We start from the raw sequence: 24618 nt of genomic DNA, 5'->3' as shown, positions 1-24618 counted from the left end.
CTGTCACATATAAAACAGAAATTAGGCACCTTAACAAAAACATCTGCAGCAATAGATTCTCAAGCCACTGTGTGTGTGTGTGTGTGTGGCTTGAGAATCTACAGAACAACATTTTTGAACACATAGGTCTTTTTGTTTAATTGTGGATATTTTTTACATTTTGTCTTAAAACTGCAGGTGTTTATGATAAAGTAGCCCTTCTTTGCTGTTGAGTCAAGGATGAAGCTAATTTAAAGGCAGAAGATATTTCTTTCATGTGAAAGCAGCATTGCTTTGTTCTTAGATTACATCTCAAAAGTCTATTTGTTGTTAGCACAGCTGCCTTCCAAGCAGCTAACTGGTTGATGGATTCAGTGACATTTGTAAAATAACAGGTTTGTTCCACCTGAACCTTGTTAAGTGAATGACACTAACATTCAAGCTGAGCTGCAATTCTCATGATCATATTTGTTGCTTGGATTCCATTTTCACTTCAACAACCAATATCACCGAACAATGCAAACTGCACTTGAGAATTTAATTTAGGTCAAGAGGATAAAAGTAGTTCATTAAAGGGGATGAGGTTATTTTGTATTACACATGTTCCCACCTCTGGTGACCCTGTTGTTTAATTTTATTTATAGCCAAAACTGCATCAGCATTTACAGTAAGTCAAGTGGCTAAATGCTCTCTCACATGGATGACCACTCTTGTTCTTGTTTGTGTGTGTGATTTCAGCAGTAGTCAGAATTCTAGTAACTGATTATGCAAGCATTCTGTCATTAAATTGTTTCCACAGTCCTAAAGGTGGCCTGTCATGTTTTTGAAACCAATATTTATTTGTAGTTGTATAGAAGTAATTTAATTGTAAAAGTAATTCTGAAACATAGCAATTTCAGATACTTGTATATGAGTTTGGGTAGATTCATATTATTTTCTCACTCTGTAGGGGACATTGCATGTGATCTTAATCATCCATAGAGCTATTGAAATTGTGACCAAAGGTAGGGAAGGGTTGCTGCATTTTGTGATACAGCAAAAAAAAAAAAAATCCACCATGCAAGTACTCTGCTGAAGATATATCAGTGGTCCAGTTTGTGGTGTAAGGCCAGGCTTACATGCACAGTGTGAGCATTCAGGACAAGGATGAAGAACATTGTTATTCAATGAAGATGTCTTCAGTAGGACAAGAGAAGCCAACGTGCTCCTTGTAATACTGCTGGAAGGCCCTCCTGTGGAATATCACAAATTAGACAATTAGAGAATGAAATGACATTAAAAAAGAACATTAAGCTGCTGATGGTGGTCTTTTCTTCTCTCTGTTGTATATTTAGTGTGTGATTGGGTATATAGATCCATTTATCAGGTCTCCCTTTTCTAAACGTTAGGTCCAAATAGGTTTTCCACAGTTTTTCTTCCATTAAATTGAGTATATTCACAAATCATTTCTTTTTAGTAGAATGGGAATGGGACGCAAGAAATTCATTCATTCGTTCATTGCTCTTCAACCACTAATCCAGTGTTTCTCAAATTGTGGGGTGCAACCCACTGGTGGGGAACAGAGACATGACAGGTGGGATGTGACAAACGGGAAGAAATTCTCAATTTCATGCCTATCTTACCGCAAATGCTTTTCTTTATTGACAATAAAGATAATTCACTCTAAACAAAACATCCACACGAAAACAAAGTAATAATTAATGGCTAAAATGAGTAATGAGCATTAGGAGACCGGGAGAAAAATGTAACCTGGGACTGAAGTGCAAAAACAATGATAGATGGATGAAAATTGCAGCGGGACAACAAGGTAACACGTAGCCGTGAGCAACATGGATACATTTGTGATGCGGACTACAAAAGAGCCAGCACCATCACACACACACACAAGACAGACTGTAGCTTCTCTGAAAACGAAATACAGATCTCAGCTCAACATTGAGTATGACTAAGAGTGGCAATTTCATGCCTGTAACCCCGTTTTGAGAGGATGTGCAGTGCAAAACAGGCACATTGCAGCCACTAATCCAGGAAAAGGTTTGGTTTTTGTTTTTTGCACAGATTGCAAATGAAAATCCATTTCATTATTTGACTACAGTACTTTTTGTTTCTGATTCAAGATATCAGTTATGATGGTACAACTGCACTCTTACTTTCTTTTTGAACTTGGTGTTGATGTTTTTAATTTTGATTCATTATAAAATGTGGCTGATATACTTGGTGTTAGTAAGTTCAATGAAATGAAATGTAATTCTTTTTTGGGGGGCAACAGGGTCAAGTGGGGCTTGAAAATCCCCACTTGTTCAAAGTGGGGAATGACCAAAAAAGTTTGAAAACCACGGAACTAATCTATTTCCGGGTCGTGGGGGTGCTGCAGTCACCAGTTACCAGCGCAACCTTCTTATTGTGGGGCAACAACACTAACCACTATGCTGCCGTGTTGCCTGGACATAGTAAGTATTCATGGAAAATAAATGTAATAATGTATAGAATAGGAAGGTCGTTACCCCACAGACACAGCCAGAGGATGTAATGTTGTGTCTGATATCATCACATGACAGGCGAAGCGCTGTTGGTCAGGGTGTTTGGTAATGAAACCAAAATACCTGCAAAAGAACAAAGAACACTAATCTTTACATCAATGTCATGTCAATTTACACCACATCTGGGAGAAAGGGTACACTTTCATTTCTTTATGGTGTGTTAACTCACTTGTTGTTTTTAGGATGACAACCACAAAATGAGATGTTCTTTAACTGGAAAAAATGAAAACACTGTTCCCCCTGACAGGAAACATGACAAGAGAATTAGAGGTGAGAAACAGAGTCAGAGAGCAAGACAAACAGATTCAGAAAAGTAAAGTCAGTGTGATTAAAGTCTCTCCAGGTGAGTGGAGCTGCTATGTGTAATTAAACCTGAATAAAACCTGGACATCTGATCCATCCATCATCTTCCTGAGATAGCTTACAGTTACAGCTACTGCACCCCATAATGTCTGTTTACAATGCCATAAATACCTGCTGCATATTTTTCATAAACTGTATTTAAAATGTGCTAAAGGAAAGGAGCAAAGAAGGAAGGCTGATGTGTAAATAGATCAGTGCACATACCCTATGAGCAGACTGGCATTGGTCCTGGACATTGATCTTCACTCCTTTCACACTGACTTCCAACATGCAGGCTGAGGGGGGCGGACCTGCTAGCCTCCTGTTGCACACTACCTATTAACAGAAATTATCAGTTGGTGCTCAACTAGAAACTGGAAGATTGGCTGAGGTGATAAACCGTTCTGAAGAAGCATGTTGCCCCCTTCAATTTTGATCTTCTATCAATGTAATTTAAAATGATGCGAATTTAAAGGGTCAAACTTTAAAAACAAACCCTTTACCCATTTTAAACCTATTAGTTTTACTGTACCAGTAAAAAAAAAATCACATCCCTAAAGTCTAATCTGTAGCTTGGCTGAATTGAGAATCTGTCTGTGTTTATGATACTGATAATAGTCTTCAGTCCTGGTCAGTGGCCCTCAGATAATCAACACACAAAAAAAATACATTATAGGTGTTTCTGTTGATATCATTATCCAATTACTTCTGCTCTTCTATTTTGCATTAATTAATCCCTAACTGAGAAAAAGATATACTAATTTAAGTTTCTTCTACAACTGATCCTACATATTACATCCCAAATATTGTTGGACGTGTATGTTGCAAACATATTAACTGTAAGATGTCAAATATTCACTTGCTCGGTATTCAGCAGGAACAGCTTGAACTTAACAACAAATATGCACGCTTCGTTTGTGTGTATTATGGTTAGTTTGTTCGTTTACGTTCATCACCACTCTAGAATCCTCCCATGCTTGGTCTTTCACAAATAATCAACTTCCTAAGAGATGTCAAAAATACACTGAGATAAAGCTGCTGCAATGTAAACTGTAAATGTAAAACGCGATGAAATGGCAGAATGTATCTCGAGTAGCGGTTTTAAGAAAAATGTTAATCTGACTGAAGAATTTGAGGAAACATTGATCAGAGCTGCAATTGGCTCAGTTCTGTAACACACTCCATGACTCGCTTACAAGAAAATTTGATTCAAATCTCAAATAGTTTTGATTCCACCTCCATGGAGATGAAGTTATTTTAAAACTCATGAAATCACCCCAAATTATCTGCATGGCTACAAGGGAAAAAAACACACTGTTAAGAAGGTGAATAGAAATATAGTCACTGTTACAGAAAAATAAACATAATCTGAGGCAAATCTCCTAATGTTTCAAAGAATAAATAGGTAGCAGATTATAACTGAGAAATGTGTTAGAAATGATAAACCCTGTGTTATACAATGTTGAATGTACAATGTTATACAAGAGGGAAAGGGGCATTGCCACCAATCACACAGTAGCACCGCCCTAATGCGTGCTCTGCAGGTTTAAGGAACATTAGTATTGGCTTTACTTTTCAAGCCCAGAGGTTACCTCTATCTCATTTAATATAGTCTGTTTTGCCACTAACAGAGTCCAATCATTTCAAATATAACCGGAAACATGCTTCCTATTAATGTGAAAAATCTTTGATTAGTTATAATAAAAGTGATAAAGGTATTCAATTTAGTACGATTGAAATAAATCTTAAGTTGTCAAAATGTTATTTTTCAGAAGGATGAATACTTTCCCACAGTAGCCTGTTATACATAAATGGTTGAAGTTTGTGATTATCAGCATTTAATGGTGGCCCTGCTGTACAGTCTCTGTTCTTGTGTACCTTCTGCATCGCTGCACACAGCACATCATTGCCTTTGTGGATGGGGACCTGGACTGATCCCAGGAAGCGCACCAGGAACTGCTCTATCCAACTATCTTTCTGGACTATGAAGAGGAAGGAGAGTAAAGACAGACCTTGAATTATTTTTGTTGTTGGTGATGATGAAGCTCTGCTTTTACAGACCAGCTTTTGCAGTCTACCTGGGTTAATATCTTTGGCCACCTTAACGGCGTAGAAGGCAGGGAAAATGCCTGCTGCTCCAGTCCTCATGTTGTAACCATGACACCACAGGTCTTCAGACTGGTTCAGCATTAACACTGGGTCATCTGTCTCTAAGTACAGTTCATCTGCATGGCGAGGGACAAACCTAAAATGAGGTGGAAAAAAATGCAGATTTCGGTTTAATTGTTTGGTTTGAACATTGGATGTAATCTGTTCATGGTTAGTTATGTGTATTAACCTGTAGGCAGCTCTATGGCTCTGCTGTCTCTCCAATCCATCCAAAACACAGGAGAACACACCAAATGACCCAGCACCTGAATGATACAGCACTGATGTTACACTCACAATCAGCAGCTTCATTCATCAATTCCTAAAAAAAAAAAAAAGACGCAAATAATTGATCCAATTTCACTTCAACTAGCATTTTCTGATTTTTATATAAATGACAACACTGTAATGCACTGCTTCGTTGAATTTGGACTTTGGTGAGTTCTGCTCTTACCATAAAAGGCTGCTGTTACTTTTCCACTTATTGTTAGTGTGAACCAATTTTACAAATGAAAATTACTTACAATGTGTTTTTATGAGGCATTTCAAAACAAAACAACGCATTTCAATCTGTTGGTGCAGAGTTACTCATTCGGTTGGTGGGAGCCATTGACTGACCATTCGGGAACAGTTGACTGGCCCACAGTGGGGTTAGAGACTGCATGGTACACCTACACAGTAGATTTGTGCTGTGTAGGCACGTGTCGGCATCTTAACTGTAACCTCTCAACTCATGCACACTGTGTGGCATCTTCCAGCTTCTCTCACTACTGTACCATCAAAACCTGAAGAGCATCAACAACGACTGGGCTGAAATGGAATTGGGATTGTTGGAGTACTGGGAGGAGACGTCTGCAAGTGCTCGGCTCAAATTTCAGCATGCCCGCTCATGCATTTGTCTTGGTTTTGGCATATATCAAAACCAAGACAGACTGACTAGACAGTGTAGGAAGGGTATAAGGAAGCTAACGTTGTTAATGTGCCTTATTAGTTGAGCAGTGAGTTCACTACTGACGAGCAGAAGCATATTTGGAGTTCAGGTGAGGTTAACTATAGCTCGGCCTGGAAGTAGGAAAAGTCATTTTCCACATGTAAGATTAACCCATGCCAACATTCTAACATCTAACATCTAATTTCCAAGACAGGTCAAAGACTAATACCTGCTGTGTGATTTATTTCACCATATTAGGAGCTGAATTATATTTGAGGTGTTTTATTTTTGGGAGTTGATGGTCTAATTGATCTGTAGCTAAATATTTGGAGACAATACCAACCAGTGGCACTGTAATGGCTGCTGTTCTTGGCAAACAGATTGAGGAACTTCCTGCTTCTGGGAGCTCCAGGCCTTCCTCCATGAAAATCCTCTTCCTCTGAAGTTGTGGCTGAAGTTCCTTTAGACTGCTTGCAGATCCTTGCAACAACTTCCCTCCTCCGCTTCATATCCTCTTCCCTCCTTCTTTTCACGTCCTCTTCCCATCTCTTCTTTTTCTCCTCCTCTTCCTTTCTTCTATTTTCCTCCTCTTTTCCTCCTCCTTAGGGCAGAAAATAAGGAAAGAAGAAATGGACATTGGACAGGAAAAGGAATCAGGGAACTGTGGAAACATAGCACAGCTTTTGTGTCAACACCAGTCTTTTCTCCTAAAGCTACACCTAAATTAGCGTCTCACACAAAGTTTGTTATTCAGTGGTGTTCTACTGAGCGCACTTTTGGATCACCTAGTCTCCAATCTCAGCATCTACTTCTGTTAGTAAGTAGCTGAGTCTTGGTTGCATGACAAAACTACAGACCAGTTTCAAAGTTCAATTACTTTGTGCAAATAAAATTTCAGATATTTAAATTTATTTAATTATTGTATACAACTGCAGAGAAAGCAAAAGAAAAGGTGGTTTTAATTGTTCTTGTACACGTCCCTCACCACACACTGGATTCCTTAAAACCAGTAAATTCAACAAATATTTTTGCAACTATTGTACATAAATGTTTGAGAACCCAGTAAAAACATACTTAATCAATGGAAAGGGTTTTTTGGTAGTTGTTTTTTTTGTGTGTGTGTGTGGGGGGAGTTCATCTTCCCTTTATTTACTTTATTTTGTTGTAGCACTGGCTGTGCCAATGATTGAGAAACCAGTGGTGGTAGTGATTGAGCGTGTGAACCACATCAGTTATATAACAGTGGTTAAATCTGATTGGACCCATACACCGTAGCTTATATTCACTAGTACAGAGTTTTCAGTGCAAAGGAATATTCGGACCATCCTTTGAATAGATCCAAAAGCAGGAATTTTAAGCTGGTATTATAGATATAATTGGTTGTTTAATTTTGTTTCCATTTCATATGAAAATGGGTCTTTCCTCACTTTTATGTTATTGTGATTGAACACTATGAGACATTAAAGTTTAGTATCAGTTTAAAAGGCACACTCCAACTGCTGAGTATAAGAATGAACCCAGGTGATGTAGTTTTAAAGGACTGAAAATGTTCAAACTTAAATTAAACAACAAAACGTGGTCGTGCTATAAACTTCTAACTCCTGTTACGGCAGAACGGTGGTAAGGAATGTTCACAGTTCACAGTGAATATTTCTCGTTACCTTGCTTCCTTACATCCTGTGTCATCTTCCTCTCCTCCTCATACTCTGGGTCTTCCTCCTCGTTGGCTGACTGGTAAACTGTCTCTCCGTCACTGTCGTCGTTGTGCTCACTGTAACTGTGCAAGCAGGCCTTGAGGCTGACCAGCTCCAACTGGGCATGTTCATCAACCACCAGAGTGTATTTAACGGAGTCATAAGTCAAGCCTGCTGTAGCTTCACTCTTTGGTACTGTCCAAGCAGCCATCGAATCTCCCTGAGTGACAGAGTTGGTGCCATCTACCACAGTGCTACTGTCATCTTTGCCTCTCCCTGCATCCACCTCTGATTTGGTACAGTCTGTTTCTGTTTTTGCTTCACCTACGCGGCAGTTAGTTGGATCACTCTGAACGTTCATGCAGGGAGTGGGGTCTCCCTCCCCCTCCTCCTCACTGATGTCAGGGTTGTTCAGGTGGGATAGAGAGGGATGCAGAGGCCCTGGTGGGGGACCTTCTGTGTCTGAGCTCAGGGACATTCTGTTTGAGCCACCCTCACTGCTGGATCGGGACAGAACAGGGTCCTGGGTCCTGTCATGGCTTTGACCTAAGAACACAGACATGGACAGGGTGGATCTTAGGGAAAAAAGGTGGCATGTTTGTGACATGTACTTAATAAAAATTTTCTACAGCTACACAGAATATTCAAGGACAGCCCAGACCTGAGTGCTACCAGAAATTTCACAGCACTACTTACTAGACTAATCTTGAATCTCCCCTTGAACCAGGCACTTACTGATGTATAACAGTATCCATTGTCTGAAATTAATTCTGGTTCCAGGAAACAAACTCATGAGACACAGCATTAACTTCACTCATCATGACCTGTGGTGTGCTGTCGGGCTCTTTTTTGCAATTTTATCTTACTCGCTAAACAGCAAACAGCAATAACATTCAGTTTTCAACAAATAAATCTCAGACTTTACAAGGTCCTGTAAGGACAACACATTTTTATGAAGTCAGAGATTCACTCCTCCTCATGAGTAATCAGCTTGTTTTATTTCTACAACACTTGACTTGATTTCTACAACATGTTTAAGGGCTGATATTCAGAAATACAGATTTCAATATCCCTTGCCCTATGCAAAACTTTTCATACGTTGATTTGAGTTTTGTTTTATCAGAAGTTTTGAGCATTTGTCAGTCTGCCTCATATTCGACAAATCAAATTTCATTGCTGTTCAGTGGCAGCATCACTGATATAAACACATAATATTGTATTCCTTGGAAACTGCACCAGACTACCCTGAGATTCAAGTAGCTTGTGGTGTCGTCTTAGACCTTTTTGAGCCTCCTGACAATATGTGCCTGGGTCTGTTAGATGGTGTCTATGTGATCATAAAATATTTTTTCTAGCAACAATTAATAATAATAAAAAAAAAAAAACTACTTGGTTCAAAGGGGTCAATAATAGTGACTAACCCACAGATAATTATCATCCACTTTAAAGTTCCCCTGAGCACCACAAAGGTTTTTAGTCAGTGTGGGATTGTTTATTTTGGTTTTCTGGTCCACAGCTCTGCTCATTCAATGACCCTGTCTCCAGAAAAAAGGCATTGGGAGACAGCTGGTGAAAGTAGGGGAACAGTTACAAACTGAAAACAGAGGGATACTTTTCTGAGTGATACAGACAAATACAGAAAAGAGGGACGTGTATATTCCACATTGATCAGGGGTTTCTGGGTGTGTAAATTGTTCAAGTGATTGCTAAAATATTGCTATAACTGCTTTATAAGGCAACAATATGACAATGATACATTTTCGGCCCATTCTGCTGCAGTTTTATCCACATTATGTGGGGTTTTTCACATACATTTGAATTGAATTTTGTTTTGATTACAGTGCTGTAATTCCATCATCAGAAAAGCGTATTTTTTTAAATGAGTAATCTTTTGAGCTTCCAGTAAGCCCGGTAAACTATGTATAACGTTCACTTTAACAGTTTATAACACTGTAATAAGTGCCTTCTTCATATATGATGGAGCTACTTCTCCTTCCTGTAGGTGCAAAATCACTGCTGTCCTCATGCTCCTGCTCAAAACCTACTTTTGCAATAGTTAGTATTAGTTGTCATTATTTTTACTGTCACTCTTAACCCTACCATTATCACTATATTTACTAATGGACGGTGGGTTGTTGCTTTTACAATTGCTTATTACTATTGGTTTCTAGAGTTTTTCCTCAAAAAACTAAAAACTGAAGACACTCATACTCCTCTGAGCCTCAAACTCACCTTCCTAAAAAAAGAATGAGCGCTGTAAGTCTGTCATTACCTTGGTCTTGGGTTGTATCCTGGGTTCTGGGTGCGACAGGTGTGCGTGGGACCACCATGGCCGTCAGATAAGCTTCCTGGTTGGAAAATGCATTATTAGGGTTTAGTCCCCCTCCTCTGCCCCCTCCTTTAGAACCTACTTTTCCTTTCCCATCAGCCCCGCGGCTCCTCAGTCCATTTGCTTCTCTTGGCCTTGGATGTCCATTCTTCTCCTTCCCCTTGGCCTCTGTACACAGTCTTCCTCCTCTTCTTTCCTCTTTCCCTGCTGTCGTTCCATCCTTTCCTCTGAAGTCCCCCAGGTTCCTGTCTTTCATTGCTGTTGCTCCTCTTCCTCCAACTCTCCCTCCGCCCCTGCGCTGGCTCTTTGGAGCGCTGGAGGACTGTGTGTGCGTGGGACCAAACGCCTGTCTGTCCCGCAGACGAGTCCGTGCCTCTGCAGCGGAGGCAGCGGCGTGAGGGTGAGCTCTGCTGTGTGCTTCATTGGCCGGGCGGTGCGTGCCGTGTCGGACTTTGTCCTCCGCTCTTGGTTGGACATCCGCTGGTGTTGGATCCCCTTAACAAAGAAACAAAGGAATAAAGAATCAGATTATCGATTAGGTAACCAGGGGATTGACAAATGATCCCCCGGTAAGTACTTTAGACTGGATAAGAGTTAGGGGGGAACGCCTGATTAATTCGTTCAAGAACTTTTTCTTTATTCCCTTGTACTGGGATGCACTCTATCAAAACACACATCATTTAAAGTGTGGTCTGCTTACTTGGGCTTGCTTTGCTCCGTGTATGAACCCCTCCTGATTGTCTCCCAGCTCTCCACAACCACAATAAAGCTAAAGTTTGTCCTTTTTCCATAAAGGATCTGTCCACAAACTGCACCGGGAGCGAGCTGGCACCGAAAAACGTATAACAACAACAAAGAACCGAAAATACCACCACCACCACCACCAACAACAACAACAAAAACACAACTCCACAGCTTTTTCATATGTGAGATTTACGGACTTCAGTTTGACTGTCTTAAAACAAAATGAGCCACAAGTGAGCTGAAGACAGCCACAATTACAGCCTGTCACACACCAGTCAGTGCTGTCGATCATCTGGAGCTACCTCCAAATACTCAAAGTCAACTTAGTCAAAATACTAAAACCACAAACCAGAATAATAAAGACCTGATGAGTTATTGGGGAGGTGCCCAGTATTCCCTTGTAATAGATGAAATATATTTACTGTTTTCTGGCAAAGTACATATATATATATATATATACTATTATCAAATTGCCTCTCTCCTATACAATGTCGTTGGTTTAGGTAACTGGTTGGGCTTTTTTTTTTTTTTTGAGAAGTCGAGTCGCTTTTTTTGGAGGGGGGGGGGGTTTAGAGCTGGATACTTGTTTTTCTCACACGATCTGGCAACACTGGTTACAACGTTAGCGTGTTACAATCACAGGTGGTTGTGTGTGTAACCTCATGTGATGTCTCTGCTATTCATCTTGATTAGCCGACAGTAAATTGTTATCAAATGTATTATTATCCAAGAACTCAACCTCTTCTCCCTTTCCCTTTCACAGGGCCACAGTTCAGTGTATCCAGGGGCCACAGTTCAGTGTATCCAGGGGCCATAGTTCAGTGTATCCAGGGGCCAAAGTTCAGTGTATCCCGGGGCCACAGTTCAGTGTATCCGGGGCCATAGTTCAGTGTATCCCGGGGCCACAGTTCAGTGTATCCAGGGCCATAGTTCAGTGTATCCCTGGGGCCATAGTTCAGTGTATCCAGGGCCATAGTTCAGTGTATCCCTGGGCCACAGTTCAGTGTATCCCGGGGCCATAGTTCACTGTATCCCGTAGCCACAGTTCAGTGTAATCCGGGGCCTCAGGGGCCAGAGCAGGTGACATCCAGTCTTATCTGAAACTGCTGGCTAAGGGTAAACGTAAATATGCTAATATTGTTATTCACGTCGGCAGTAACGACACCCGACTTTGCCAGCCTGAAGTCACAAAAATTAATGTGGAATCGGTGTGTACTTTTGCTAAAACGATGTCGGACACTATAGTTTTCTCCGGCCCCCTCCCAAATCAGACCAGTGATGACATGTCGCATGTCGTCATTTAACCGCTGGCTGTCGAGGTGGTGTCCCGAAAACAATGTGGGCTACATAGATACTGGAAGTCTTTCTGGGGGAGACCTGGTCTGATTAGAAGAGATGGTGTCCATCCCACCGTGGACGGGGCCGCTCTCATTTCTAGGAATATGGCCGATTTTATTAGAAAGCCAAAACCCTGACAATCCCGGGTCGAGACCAGGAGGCAGAGCCACAGTCAGAGTGGTCACCTGCCGAGAATAGAATAGAGTCTCTGTCTATGTTTAGGTCGATAGAAACTGTGTCCCCCGACCACCTACATTTAGAAGACGTACTAAACCTGAATTGCGATATTTCAGTCAAGGTTATCACAGTTTCATCTCAGTCGCTTTGGTGCATTTCTCACAACACTATTATCAACCTCCACAACATTTAGTAATTTGTGCACATGATAGCAGCAGTTTCTCATTCCTTCCAACAAACAAAGCAAATTCTTTTGGACATGCATCAGTTGCTTTCATACAACTCTCTGCTGTTTTGTAATTTTATCATTTGCTTATGTCAGTCAAAATGAACTATTCTTGAATACTGAATTGTCATTCCCTATTAAAATAATAGTCCTCATTTCATTGTTTGGGTCATTACATAAAAAAATGTTGAACTAGTTGTCAAAATCTGTCTACATTATCTTATTTTTTCCTGAAAATTGAATAATTTCTCACAGGTGAACTTCAGCTGTCGCTGATGAGAAGGGCTATGTGAAGCATTAGTTGCAACCAATGACAAACCATTTCTCTACAGTCAGTCAGAGCTGAATCCCATGAACCCCCACTTTACAAGCATATATGAATCAAGCAGGACACAGTGTGTACCATTTCTACAATACTGTGACACAGAAATGGAAGTCTCATGGAAGAGGGGTGAGGATGTGGGGAGGAAGGGGAAGAGGACAAGACAGGGGAAGCGCAAGAAGAGGCCAAGTACATAGGCAGGTTCCCGATGAAATCAGGGCTATAATTGTAGGTCATGTCGTCAATCATGGCCTCACAATGGCTGAGACTGGTCGAAGGGTGCAGCCACATACTGGGAGAAGCACTGTGAATTCAATTATTCAAAACATTTCATCAGGAGAGCAGGTGTGGACAGCAATTCAGCACTAAACAATCTGCACTGCACTACTGTCATTGTTTCATACATGAAGCTTGCAGTGGGACAGGAAGTTGTCACTTCTTACATTTTACATTCAGACTTTACTGCAGCACAGTTTTGGTGTATTGCTGTGTACAGCAGTGTTACAGTAAAGATTTGCCATATTTACTGCAATTTTACACTGCATCACATAGGATTCCAAGACAACCTTGCACAGGTGGAAGACTGCCCCTTTTGTCTCCGCAACAAGAGGAACCACTTTCTGCAATGGTGATGCACATGAAACAATTGTACAATGTGATATTTGAACAGCGTCAGAGTGAAGGACATCTGTCACCAGCATGTACAGGTAAAACATGTATGCATACTCTGATGTTCAGTGCTGTAAACTGTTTACTTTGTGTAGTGCCATGCACTACCCTTACACAACAGTTCTGTGTATGTGTACCCACAGTGCATACTGCACAATATGTTGTCCAAAATGCATTATGTTACACAGGAAAGTTGCTTTAGTTTTTCTCCCTCTTCTGCGATAAAGTGTGTACTGGAGCTGGAGGCCAGGGAACCGCTGCCCACATTCATATGCCTTGATGAGGTGGGTTTCAATTAGACAGAGAGCAACTATTGATGTCCAAGGCCAATGAGGAGGGAATATGTGTGCAGCCATCCCAGAAAACGGCGTCCTCACCCTTATCATCTGTCTTGTTGCATACAACACACATCTGCTGACTTTTTTTGACACTCTTTACAAGGACATAATCTCTGAGAACGAGAGGGGGCTAACTGGAGACCATCTGAACACGTATGTTGTTGTTTGTGATAATGTGCGTTTTCACCACTCAGATGTGGTCACACAGTGGTTTGCAGCACATGATAGGATGCTGGTGGAATACCTCCCTCCCTACTCATCATTCCTAAATCCAATAGAGGAGTTTTTCTCTTCCTGGAGGTGGATGGTATATGACTGGCATCCACATACTCGAAGACATACTTTCCTCGCTGCATTGCAAGAGATGATATTCGCTGTGATGTAGATGAAAATGTGTGGCCAGACAGAGAGGGATGTCTGGATGTGCATTAATGATTTACAATAATTTGTATGTTCAGTTCCAATATGCACTACAATATTGATTACAGTTGTGCACAGCTATATCTCACTAAATACAATAATGAGTAACTTTGCTGTAGTTTTCAAATGGTTGTGTAAATAGTATATAGTGCCGTCTTGAGGATTTTCAGGTCGTGTAACCAAGAGCTGACTTTTTTGCATTGGAAACCATTTACAGTGATTTTAGTGAAAAATGACTAAGTCATTTGACTATCTTGTTCATAAACCATGGTGTCAGAACTTTTCATTTTGATGACACTGACACCTTTATTGACAAGGATACTTGCTTTTGAGGGATGAACTATCTATTTTAAGCAAGTGACATGCTTTTGCAGGTTATCAACTAGGTTTTGCAGTTTGTACTAATTGTTTTGAGAAATGCAAATGTTAATAATGTTGTGAGAAATGCACCAAAGTGACTGAGAAAAACTGCAATCAACCTAAGACCAAAATCTGACTGTAGGTCTTTTGAAAACCTCACTCTTAGCCAAAGATGAAAAATTAGTTCTGTTAGTTACAGTTACATCAGAGTTTTCTGAGTTTCTATCAGAGTTAGTACTCAGCAAAGATAAAATCATTATACTGGGAGATTTCAATTTACATGTAGATGTAGAAAGTTACAGCCTTAGTTCTGGGTTTCTTTCCCTACTAGACTCAATTGGGTTTTCCCAGCATGTGAATGAACCCACTGACTGCTTCAATCATACCCTCAATCTTGTTCTAACATATGGCATTGAACTCTCGCTTGACTGACCATTTCCTCATTACATTTGAGTTTGATTGACTGCACAGCAGGCAGCATGGTGGCGTAGTGGTTAGCGCTGTCGCCCCACAATAAGAAGGAGGTGGGTTCGTGGGTTCAGTTCGGTGCGGAGTTTGCATGTTCTCCCCGTGTCTGCGTGGGTTTCCTCCCACCGTCACAAAGATACATATGTATAGGTTAACTGGCGATTCTAAATTGACCGTAGGTGTGAATGCGAGTGTGAGTGGTTGTTTGTCTCTGCATGTCTTGAGTGTTGGTCCTGCGATGGACTGGCGACCCATCCAGGGTGTACCTCGCCCGATGTGAGCTGGGATTGGCTCCAGCAGCCCTGCGACCCGAATACGGATGAAGCAGATGAAGATGAGTGAGTGACTAAATTCCTCCCAGGAATAAATTCATCCAAAATGAATTTCACCCATCAAAGAAGAAAGCTGACTATGGCACTTAATATTCCATTTATCTAATTTATTTACACAGCATGACAGGTTGTCATCTAATACAATCATACTGAAATGTGTGAAGATGACTGTGCAGACCATAAACACACAAAAAAGTGGCAGCTCCTATATTTGCAATGTTCGGATTTCACATTAGAGAGGTGACATGAAGTAGGAATGTGTTATTCATCACAGTTAATAAACAGAAGCAGTTTTAAAATTGTCCTCATTTTCTTTTCTTCAGTTGTTACCTGAAGCCTGAGTCAGATTTTACCTGTGATGTGTGGGGAAGAAGATCGGGAGTCCTTCCAGCTGTCCTTCTTGCCCAAAGAGTTGTTGTTGATGGAGTCCTGGAGAGAGTTAATAAGACAGAGCTGTAATGAAAGGGCAAAAAGCAACATCTTATTGGATAACACACACACACACACACATGCGCATAGTCTAGCCTGAGATGCTAAAGTCTTGTCTTAAAAGAATTATAGATTAAAACCGATGAACATTGGCACACATCATCTCGGCAAATGAAATTCTACCTGAATAATGGATTCCTTTCTGTTTGAAGCAAATATAGTTGCATCCATTAAGAAATGGTAATATCTTATTCTTAAATATAACCTCTGCTGATCAAAATGTTGAATGTAACCCTTTAGATACCTATTTAACCCACTACGTCTCCACTGAAAAGCAAATGTATAGGCTCAGTGCTATGAGCACACACAAAAGCTACATCTTTCTGTCCCTTGCTTTCCTTCTCTCTCGCTGATGAAATCATTGCCAGGAAAAGGGAGGAGCATTGACCAGGAAATGTGCAGTGGTCTCACACTGACGTGATGGGAGCCACACAGAGTGCTGACTCACTTACTGACATCCCTCCTGAATCTACTTTCCTTATGTCGATCTGGCAGTTTATGTGTGTGTGTGGCTTTTAGAGGTAGAATCAAAGCATCTCACTGTGCTTTCCTCCAGTCGGACATTTCAGTAGGCACACAGTAATCTGATGGAGCCAGCTTTTTTCTCATGTTACATTTAAGATGGCCACATTTTACTCAGACATAGACGTTATTCTGTCAGTTGAAATTAAAAAGAGCGACATTTTAGGTAGGTTATTTGTTAAAAATAGTCCCATTCTCCAACAGCATTTATACTTTATTATAGCATATTTTTCTCTCTGTGACCTAATAGAACAGAATAGAATAAAAAGACAATGGCATTTCATATGTACATTTAGGGAGAGTTCTTTCTAAATAAATTTGTTGCTTTGTAAAATTATGATTATGACTAGGTGTACAGTTGAATATATCTCTTATATTTATATATATATACATATATTCTAATCCATTTCAATATCATATGTGAATTATTGTTTTTATCGATTACTTTTTTCTTTCTTTACTTACTTTTCTGTTAAATTTAAAATTCAAGAAAGTATTTATAGCATGTCATACTCAGCTCTCTCTCCCCCATTTGGCTAGACTACAATTTATCAGATTGCTTCTTTCCCTAATCAAACAGTTGAGGCAGAGGTTCCTGTATGAAAGTGCTACCAGCCAGCAATTTGTCTTCCACACAAAATGTGAGCAAAGTTGAAAGCTGTACGTAAATCATCAAGATTTGTCTTTGAGAGCAACCAAAAAGTGTCATGCTGTGCTCAGACTATGGCTTCCATCAGTCACTAAAGAAACACCTTTTCCATTTGAACCAGGTGTCTTTTGAAACACTGATATTACTGGTAATCAACAAGTGTCAAAAAGATTAGATTATTTTATTATTTTATTTAGATTATTCTGGTCATCTTTTCTGATAGATGTGAGGTGCAGGGTATAATTTCCTACAATGATGGCTTCGCTTCAGGGGAAGAAAGTTTTGACATGTTTCTGTGCCTTTCTGTGTGGAGTTTGCATGTTGTCCCCATCTGTATGGGTTTCCTCCCTCCTTCCAAAGACATACATGTTTGGGCAGCATGCCAACATGCCCCCATGCACTGTTGCCCCACAATAAGAAAGTTACGGATTCAGTTCCCGGGCCTGGGGCCTTTTTGTGTGGACTATGCATGGGCTTCCTCCCACCGCCCAAAGACATGCATGTTTAGGTTAATCAGTGACTCTAAATTGTCCGTGTGTCTGAATATGAGTGTGAGTGGTTGTTGGTCTCTGTCTGTCTCTGTGTGTTGGCCCTGTGATGGACTGGTGACCTGTTCAGGGTGACCCCACCCTCACCCAGTGTGAGCTGGGATCGGCTCCAGCTCCCTCCACGACCCAGAAATGGATAAGCGGTAGAAGCTGAATGAATGTTATGATAGATGAAGATTTTTTTTTGTAAATCACTTTCTTATTGAAGATAACATTCACTACCTTAACCCTGTACCTGAACCTTAATCAATCTTTAAATTATATTTATTTAATCTACAAGTATGATAGATGCCTCATGATTTTTTCATTTGAATTTATTTATAGTGGGGTTTAGATGGCATTTCAGAAAGAATCTGATAAATGATAATATCATTGCATTTAAAGCATATACAGGCTACTTTACCTTTTGAACAAATGCACCTTGATGCTGCTTCTCCAACCCTTCGGTTGATCAGTTAAAGGAGTTAAAGACTGCACATACAAATAGATGGTGAAAATCAGGGCCCAACATATTGAGTGGTAGTGAATGTTATCAGTCTAATCCAGCTCCTTGAATCAGGCTGCTTTTAATGCACTAACACTGGCTACTTTTTCTTTCCAGGGCTGCTGTATTAAAGTCGGCAGGAATTATTAGCATGCAGCCCTTATAGAGGGATAAACCTTTTTTATCAGCCTGTCAGCACAACATCAGGTTATGTGGATCCATTGTTTGCCGAAGAATCAGTCAGGTCTTCTACAGTAGGTCTTCACTGAATTAGTGAGGAGTGGATTAAAGTCTAGACTGTGAAGTATACTTTATTTTTCTGACTGGATTTTCACCTGCCATTATGGCATTAAAGCACAATGTAATCATTATGTCATCTTCTTGTGTAATATTTCCTCTTTATGTACAGATTATATAAATGTGTTGTAGCTAACGATCATAATATCAAATTGTGTTATTAAGGGCTGGCAAATGATCACATTTTTAGATTGTAATTAATCAAAACATTTTTATAGGTAATCACATGTTTTATTGTTTGCTGATTGAAGTTCATTACTCAATAAACGTTTATTACTCTATTACATTGCATTTCATAGCTGTTTCTAATGTAAAACAAGTCTCATCAATGTGTATTGATTGGGAATCAAATAAATGCAGAGACAATTTACTTTATGAAGTTGCCTTTTAGATTTACTTCAAATCAAAAGAAGAACACTGCTAGTTATATATTAAATTTCTCTTTTGTGCAATGTACATATACTGTCCATTTATTATGTGCAATAACTTCAGACACCTTAATCTCTAGTGTATTAATCAGTACCAACATTTATTTTGTAAATAATGTCACGGTTATAATATTTGTTGTATATTTTCTCTGTTGTGGTTATTGTTTTTAGTGCTTGTTTGTTGTCCATGTTCTTTTTGTTCTGCTCTTCTGTTTGCTGTCCACTTGCTGCTAGAACAATTTGAATTTCCCCATTGTGGGACAAATAAAGGAATATCTTATCTGTTGGACCTGAGGTAACACAATTTCTAATTCAAAATGTGGCTTCATTTTAGATCCATAGTGTGGACTGTGAAGTTGGAGACAACCTCAAAGTCAGTTGAAAGTACAGTTTAAAACTAAAGAACTTGCCTCGCTGAAAAAAACATGTGTTTACGTGTTTCTGCCGTAAAACAAACTATTCAGAAGAGTGACGCCGTTATTCTGCTCCGTGACGTAAGCAGAAATCAGGAAGCGGCTGTCGGCTCGAGGGCACGCTGAAGGGTCCGTCCAAGCGGCACGCGATTAATGTAATAATAATAATAATAATAATAATAATAATTATTATTATTATTATTATTATTATTATTATTATTATTATTATTATTATTATTATAATTATAATAATAATAATAACAATAATAATGCATTCATAAACGACTTTTTCATTGGAAAACGTGTTACAGCCGACAACCCCAATGTTATGGCATACGGATGTTAGCACATCTGCTTTCAGAGAAGATGGACGTCCGAACAGGTGCAGCAACCAAGCTAGCTGCCTTCAGGAGACAAGCCGGCAGTCCTCTACCGAGACAGAGACAATTAGGGACATCCAGAAACAGACAGGGACAACCAGAGACAACCAGGGGTATCCAGAGACACTCAGGGACAACCAGAGGCAGACAGAGACAACCAGGGGTATCCAGAGACACTCAGGGACATCCAGAGACACTCAGGGGCATTTAGAGACAGACAGAGACAACCAGGGACATCCAGAGACAGACAGGGACAACCAGAGACAGACAGGGACAACCAGAGACAGACAGAGACAACCAGGGACATCCAGAGACAGACAGGGACAACCAGAGACACTCATGGACATCCAGAGGCAGACAGAGACAACCAGGGACATCCAGAGACACTCAGGGACATCCAGAGACACTCAGAGGCATTTAGAGACAGACAGGGACAACCAGGGACATCCAGAGACAGACAGGGACAACCAGAAACACTCATGGACATCCAGAGACAACCAGGGGCATTTAGAGACAGACAGAGACAACCAGGGGTATCCAGAGACACTCATGGACATCCAGAGACAGACAGAGACAACCAGAGACAACCAGGGACAACCAGAGACAGACAGGGACAACCAGAGACACTCAGGGACATCCGGAGACAACCAGGGGCATTTAGAGATAGACAGGGACAACCAGGGGTATCCAGAGACACTCATGGACATCCAGAGACAGACAGAGACAACCAGGGACAACCAGAGACAGACAGGGACAACCAGAGACATTCAGGGACAACCAGAGACACTCAGGGACATCCAGAGACAACCAGAGGCATTTAGAGACAGACGGGGACAACCAGAGACACTCATGGACATCCAGAGACAGACAGAGACAACCAGGGACAACCAGAGACAGACAGAGACAGACAGGGACAACCAGAGACAACCAGGGGCATTTAGAGACAGACGGGGACAACCAGAGACAGACAGGGACATCCAGGGACAACCAGAGACAGACAGAGACAGACAGGGACAACCAGAGACACTCGGGGACAACCAGAGACACTCAGGGACATCCAGAGACAACCAGGGGCATTTAGAGACAGACGGGGACAACCAGAGACAGACAGAGACAACCAGGGGTATCCAGAGACACTCATGGACATCCAGAGACAGACAGAGACAACCAGGGACATCCAGAGACACTCAGAGGCATTTAGAGACAGACAGGGACAACCAGGGACATCCAGAGACAGACAGGGACAACCAGAGACACTCATGGACATCCAGAGACAACCAGGGACATTTAGAGACAGACAGGGACAACCAGGGGTATCCAGAGACACTCATGGACATCCAGAGACAGACAGAGACAACCAGGGGTATCCAGAGACACTCATGGACATCCAGAGACAGACAGAGACAACCAGAGACAACCAGGGACAACCAGAGACAGACAGGGACAACCAGAGACACTCAGGGACAACCAGAGACACTCATGCACATCCAGAGACAGACAGAGACAACCAGGGACAACCAGAGACAGACAGAGACAGACAGGGACAACCAGAGACAACCAGGGGCATCCAGGGACAACCAGAGACAGACAGAGACAGACAGGGACAACCAGAGACACTCGGGGACATCCAGAGACAACCAGGGGCATTTAGAGACAGACGGGGACAACCAGAGACAGACGGGGACAACCAGAGACAGACGGGGACAACCAGAGACACTCATGGACATCCAGAGACAGACAGAGACAACCAGGGACAACCAGAGACAGACAGAGACAGACAGGGACAACCAGAGACAACCAGGGGCATTTAGAGACAGACGGGGACAACCAGAGACAGACAGGGACATCCAGGGACAACCAGAGACAGACAGAGACAGACAGGGACAACCAGAGACACTCGGGGACAACCAGAGACACTCAGGGACATCCAGAGACAACCAGGGGCATTTAGAGACAGACGGGGACAACCAGAGACAGACAGAGACAACCAGGGGTATCCAGAGACACTCATGGACATCCAGAGACAGACAGAGACAACCAGGGACAACCAGACACAACCAGGGGCATTTAGAGACTGACGGGGACAACCAGAGACAGACAGAGACAACCAGGGGTATCCAGAGACACTCATGGAAGCCAGGCAGGCACTGGGAGAACGTGTAAAGGTCCAGGCCCGCCACCATGCCTCCCTCATGCTTGTGTTTATTTACAGTGTCTTTAAAGATGGCTCGGTGAAAACCCAGCTGACAGACCAGGAAGGCCCAAATCAGTTATCAGTAGTCATTTAAACGCTCCAAAAGGCAACACTTTATTGTGGCTGGTTTTGTGGAGCAGGTTTTTGAATATAAATAATCAATATTGCCTCAAATATAACTATTCGAAATAAATTTCAACCTTTCAGAGAGGCAGCTGTAACAAACAAGAGGCGAAAGGTGGTGGAACAGCGACTGGCACTCGGTAAAACCAGCAACCATGAAGTTGCTGAAACCATCAAGAACTGACAAAAAGAGAGCTACTTCAATAAAAAAAAAAAAAAATGGAAATTACTGTGTGGTGTTTGGCTTTCCAACTGCCTTTTAAAAAAATATGTTTAGTGAATTCCATTGTGGGGAAACTCACTGTGTCTTCTACCTTTTATCTCATTATCAGTTTGTGGACAGCAGTGCCATTTTTGCCAGCTCAGCCAACACACATTAATAAAATTTTATTGACATTCTGAACACCTGCTGTGGCTGCTTTAATGCCACAACACAATGACATCGAGTTTGGATGCTGCCTCTAAGAAACCCCAGATTGGGAGAAACAACTGTCCTAATTTGTAGTGTCACAGTATCCACAATGCAACTCCTTTAACAAGCTACACCAGGAGCAAGTGTTCATGATGGCTTCCTCTAGAGAGCAGTCTGTGGAGCCAGGTTAGCTTCCTCACCATCAACAAGACTTGCCTTTATTTTAACATTTTATATTCCTCTTTCAAATCCTCCTCTTCTGTTGTCTTACTATAAAACACTCCAACAGCTGACTTATTTTTAATTTCTTTCCATATATTTCAAGAGAACAGCACAATTGGGGTCAATCGCCTCGACTGAGTGTCTGTGTCCTCTCAAAGTGTCCTTGAGCAAGCCACTGAACCCTGGTTGCTCACCTACGATGGGTTTACTAGAGAAACAGAAGTCCGCCACATGATTCAACAATGAACATTGATGTTTTCAATACAGATATTTGCCTGAAATATAATCTTCAGAACACAAAATGGGGCCCTGTTTGCTGAGGCAGTACCACATACAGCTACAGCTAAACCCTTTGCAGAGCTGACCCACTGCCAGCACAGAAACATCGAACATACACATATAGCTACCCAATGCTGTCTCATTCTCAGAGGAGGATCCTCCCAAGAAAGGCACACACAAATGCAGAGTAACCCATTTATTCTGCTTGATGCCTCTGCTCCCTCATTCTGAGCACGATATCCACATTTGATCACATACACTTGTACTCACTGTCTCAATTCCCAGGCTCACATTAAAAGCGGGGGACCCTCCCTGTCTGCCTACCTGGGTGCCGGCTTGTGGCAGCTGTGGGAACAGAGCCAAGGTGGTTGGTCTCTTTGGTCGGTATTTGTCCATGACAGCACAGGTGGATCCCCCCTCTGAGTGGCGACAGCTTCTTCCTTCCCTCCTCCTCTTCCCCCTGCCTCCTCCTTTTCTCCCCCTTGATTAACCCAGTGCCGACGCTCCTTAGCTCGGACAAGGCCTCTCCCACCCTCCTCTACCTCCTCTCTTCCTCTTCTTCCTCCTTGGTCTTGCTAGCATCGATCATTCCAAACTGGGATTGTAGACACACCCCTTCCACTCCCTTCTTGCATGATCATTGGCTGGCCACAGCGTCACATCATCACCACTATCATCATCCTGGGATGAGCTGAGCTGAGCAGAGTGAAGAGAGGAGAGGAGAGGAGAGGTAGAGAAGCAGGAGAAGAGGGTGGTGTTAAATATAGCTGGAACGAACAAGGATTGACAGGGAGAGGAAGTGGAAAAGCAGAAAGAGATATGAAGTGAGAGAGAAGGGAGATGAAAGCTTCAGGGCAGCCAATCAGAGCAGGGCATGACATCATCTGCTTGTTTCCCTGTGGCATTTTCTGTGAATTAAAGCTAATAATCAATGGGTGCCTGTGATATGTGTCTTTGTGTTTATGTAAAACAGAAAAATAATGACTGACAGTAATCACATCAGTCAGTAAACCTGGCCTGACCAATAATTAACCACCAGCCAGATAACCTGGCATTTAACAAACAAACAAACAAAATCATATTTTGAACAACCCAGTCAGTTTTTTTGTTGACTGATCCAACTCCTGGGTAGATTTTACCATATATAAATACAGAAAGGAAATTGACAGAAAAAAAGGAACACAGATATGCATCTATAGTATTTGAACATTTTCATCATATAGTTCATCACATAGTCATATAGTCAATTTTGGCAGAATGATTTTGAAGCCCTCCTCTGATCAAACTGAGTTCATTAAAGCATCTGAATGTGCCAGATTTGGTAATGCAACACAAACAGAAAGCACACCAGGAAGTCCTATTTCAAGCACAACTCCTTCAGCAATTTTAATGAAAATAAACTCTTTTTGTACAATACAAAACAAATAAATATTCCTGTAACCCACAGCTCTCTGACAGACCTTTGGGCCCATGGGGCATTCAAGTGTTAATAATTACTGATTAATGTAAAAAAAGAACACAAGCGTCTGATTAGGGCTTCTGTTCGTTTCGGGGAAAGTGGGAAGTGCAAGCCTTTCTTAACAGTGATTAGAACAGTGAGGAAGAAGTATGGACTGATTTATCAATTTACTCTCAGATTCAAACATTGCATGCGTCATTTGTCTCAAACACTAACAGTAAAACACCTCCCACAGGCTAAAAGGTTTGTCTAAAGATATCCATGACCCCTGTTTGGGGAAACTTTGACCCATCCAGGTACCAATGAGGGGGTCTCACAAAGTCAGGCTGTTACACTGGCTCACTTACATACAATTTAGATCG

The 24618-nt window shown here is 41.5% G+C and overlaps 1 protein-coding gene across 2 annotated transcripts; it reads right to left on the bottom strand.

Annotated features, from left to right (window-relative positions):
• Positions 1–31: 31 nt before the first annotated feature.
• On the bottom strand, positions 32–23193 carry LOC115056769 (C-Jun-amino-terminal kinase-interacting protein 1-like). Of its 2 annotated transcripts, none has more exons than XM_029523474.1 (12): positions 23122–23193; positions 15711–15786; positions 9907–10458; positions 7602–8180; positions 6284–6541; positions 5200–5275; positions 4940–5106; positions 4740–4843; positions 3087–3197; positions 2689–2759; positions 2484–2582; positions 32–1211 (listed from the first exon to the last, which is right to left on the bottom strand). In XM_029523474.1, the coding sequence occupies exons 1-12, from the start codon at positions 23191–23193 to the stop codon at positions 1139–1141; spliced, it is 2238 nt and encodes a 745-aa protein (XP_029379334.1). In that variant the 3' UTR covers positions 32–1138. The 2 variants fall into 2 exon arrangements, with proteins under 2 accessions (XP_029379334.1, XP_029379336.1); XM_029523476.1 differs by lacking the exon at positions 23122–23193 and adding an exon at positions 15970–16085.
• Between the last annotated feature and the right edge of the window lie 1425 nt (positions 23194–24618).

The sequence above is a fragment of the Echeneis naucrates genome, chromosome 16, assembly GCF_900963305.1.
Source record: "Echeneis naucrates chromosome 16, fEcheNa1.1, whole genome shotgun sequence".
NCBI lineage: Eukaryota > Metazoa > Chordata > Actinopteri > Carangiformes > Echeneidae > Echeneis > Echeneis naucrates.
The sequence above is the reverse complement of the archived record's forward strand: the minus strand, read 5'-3'. Positions and strand labels throughout refer to the sequence as shown.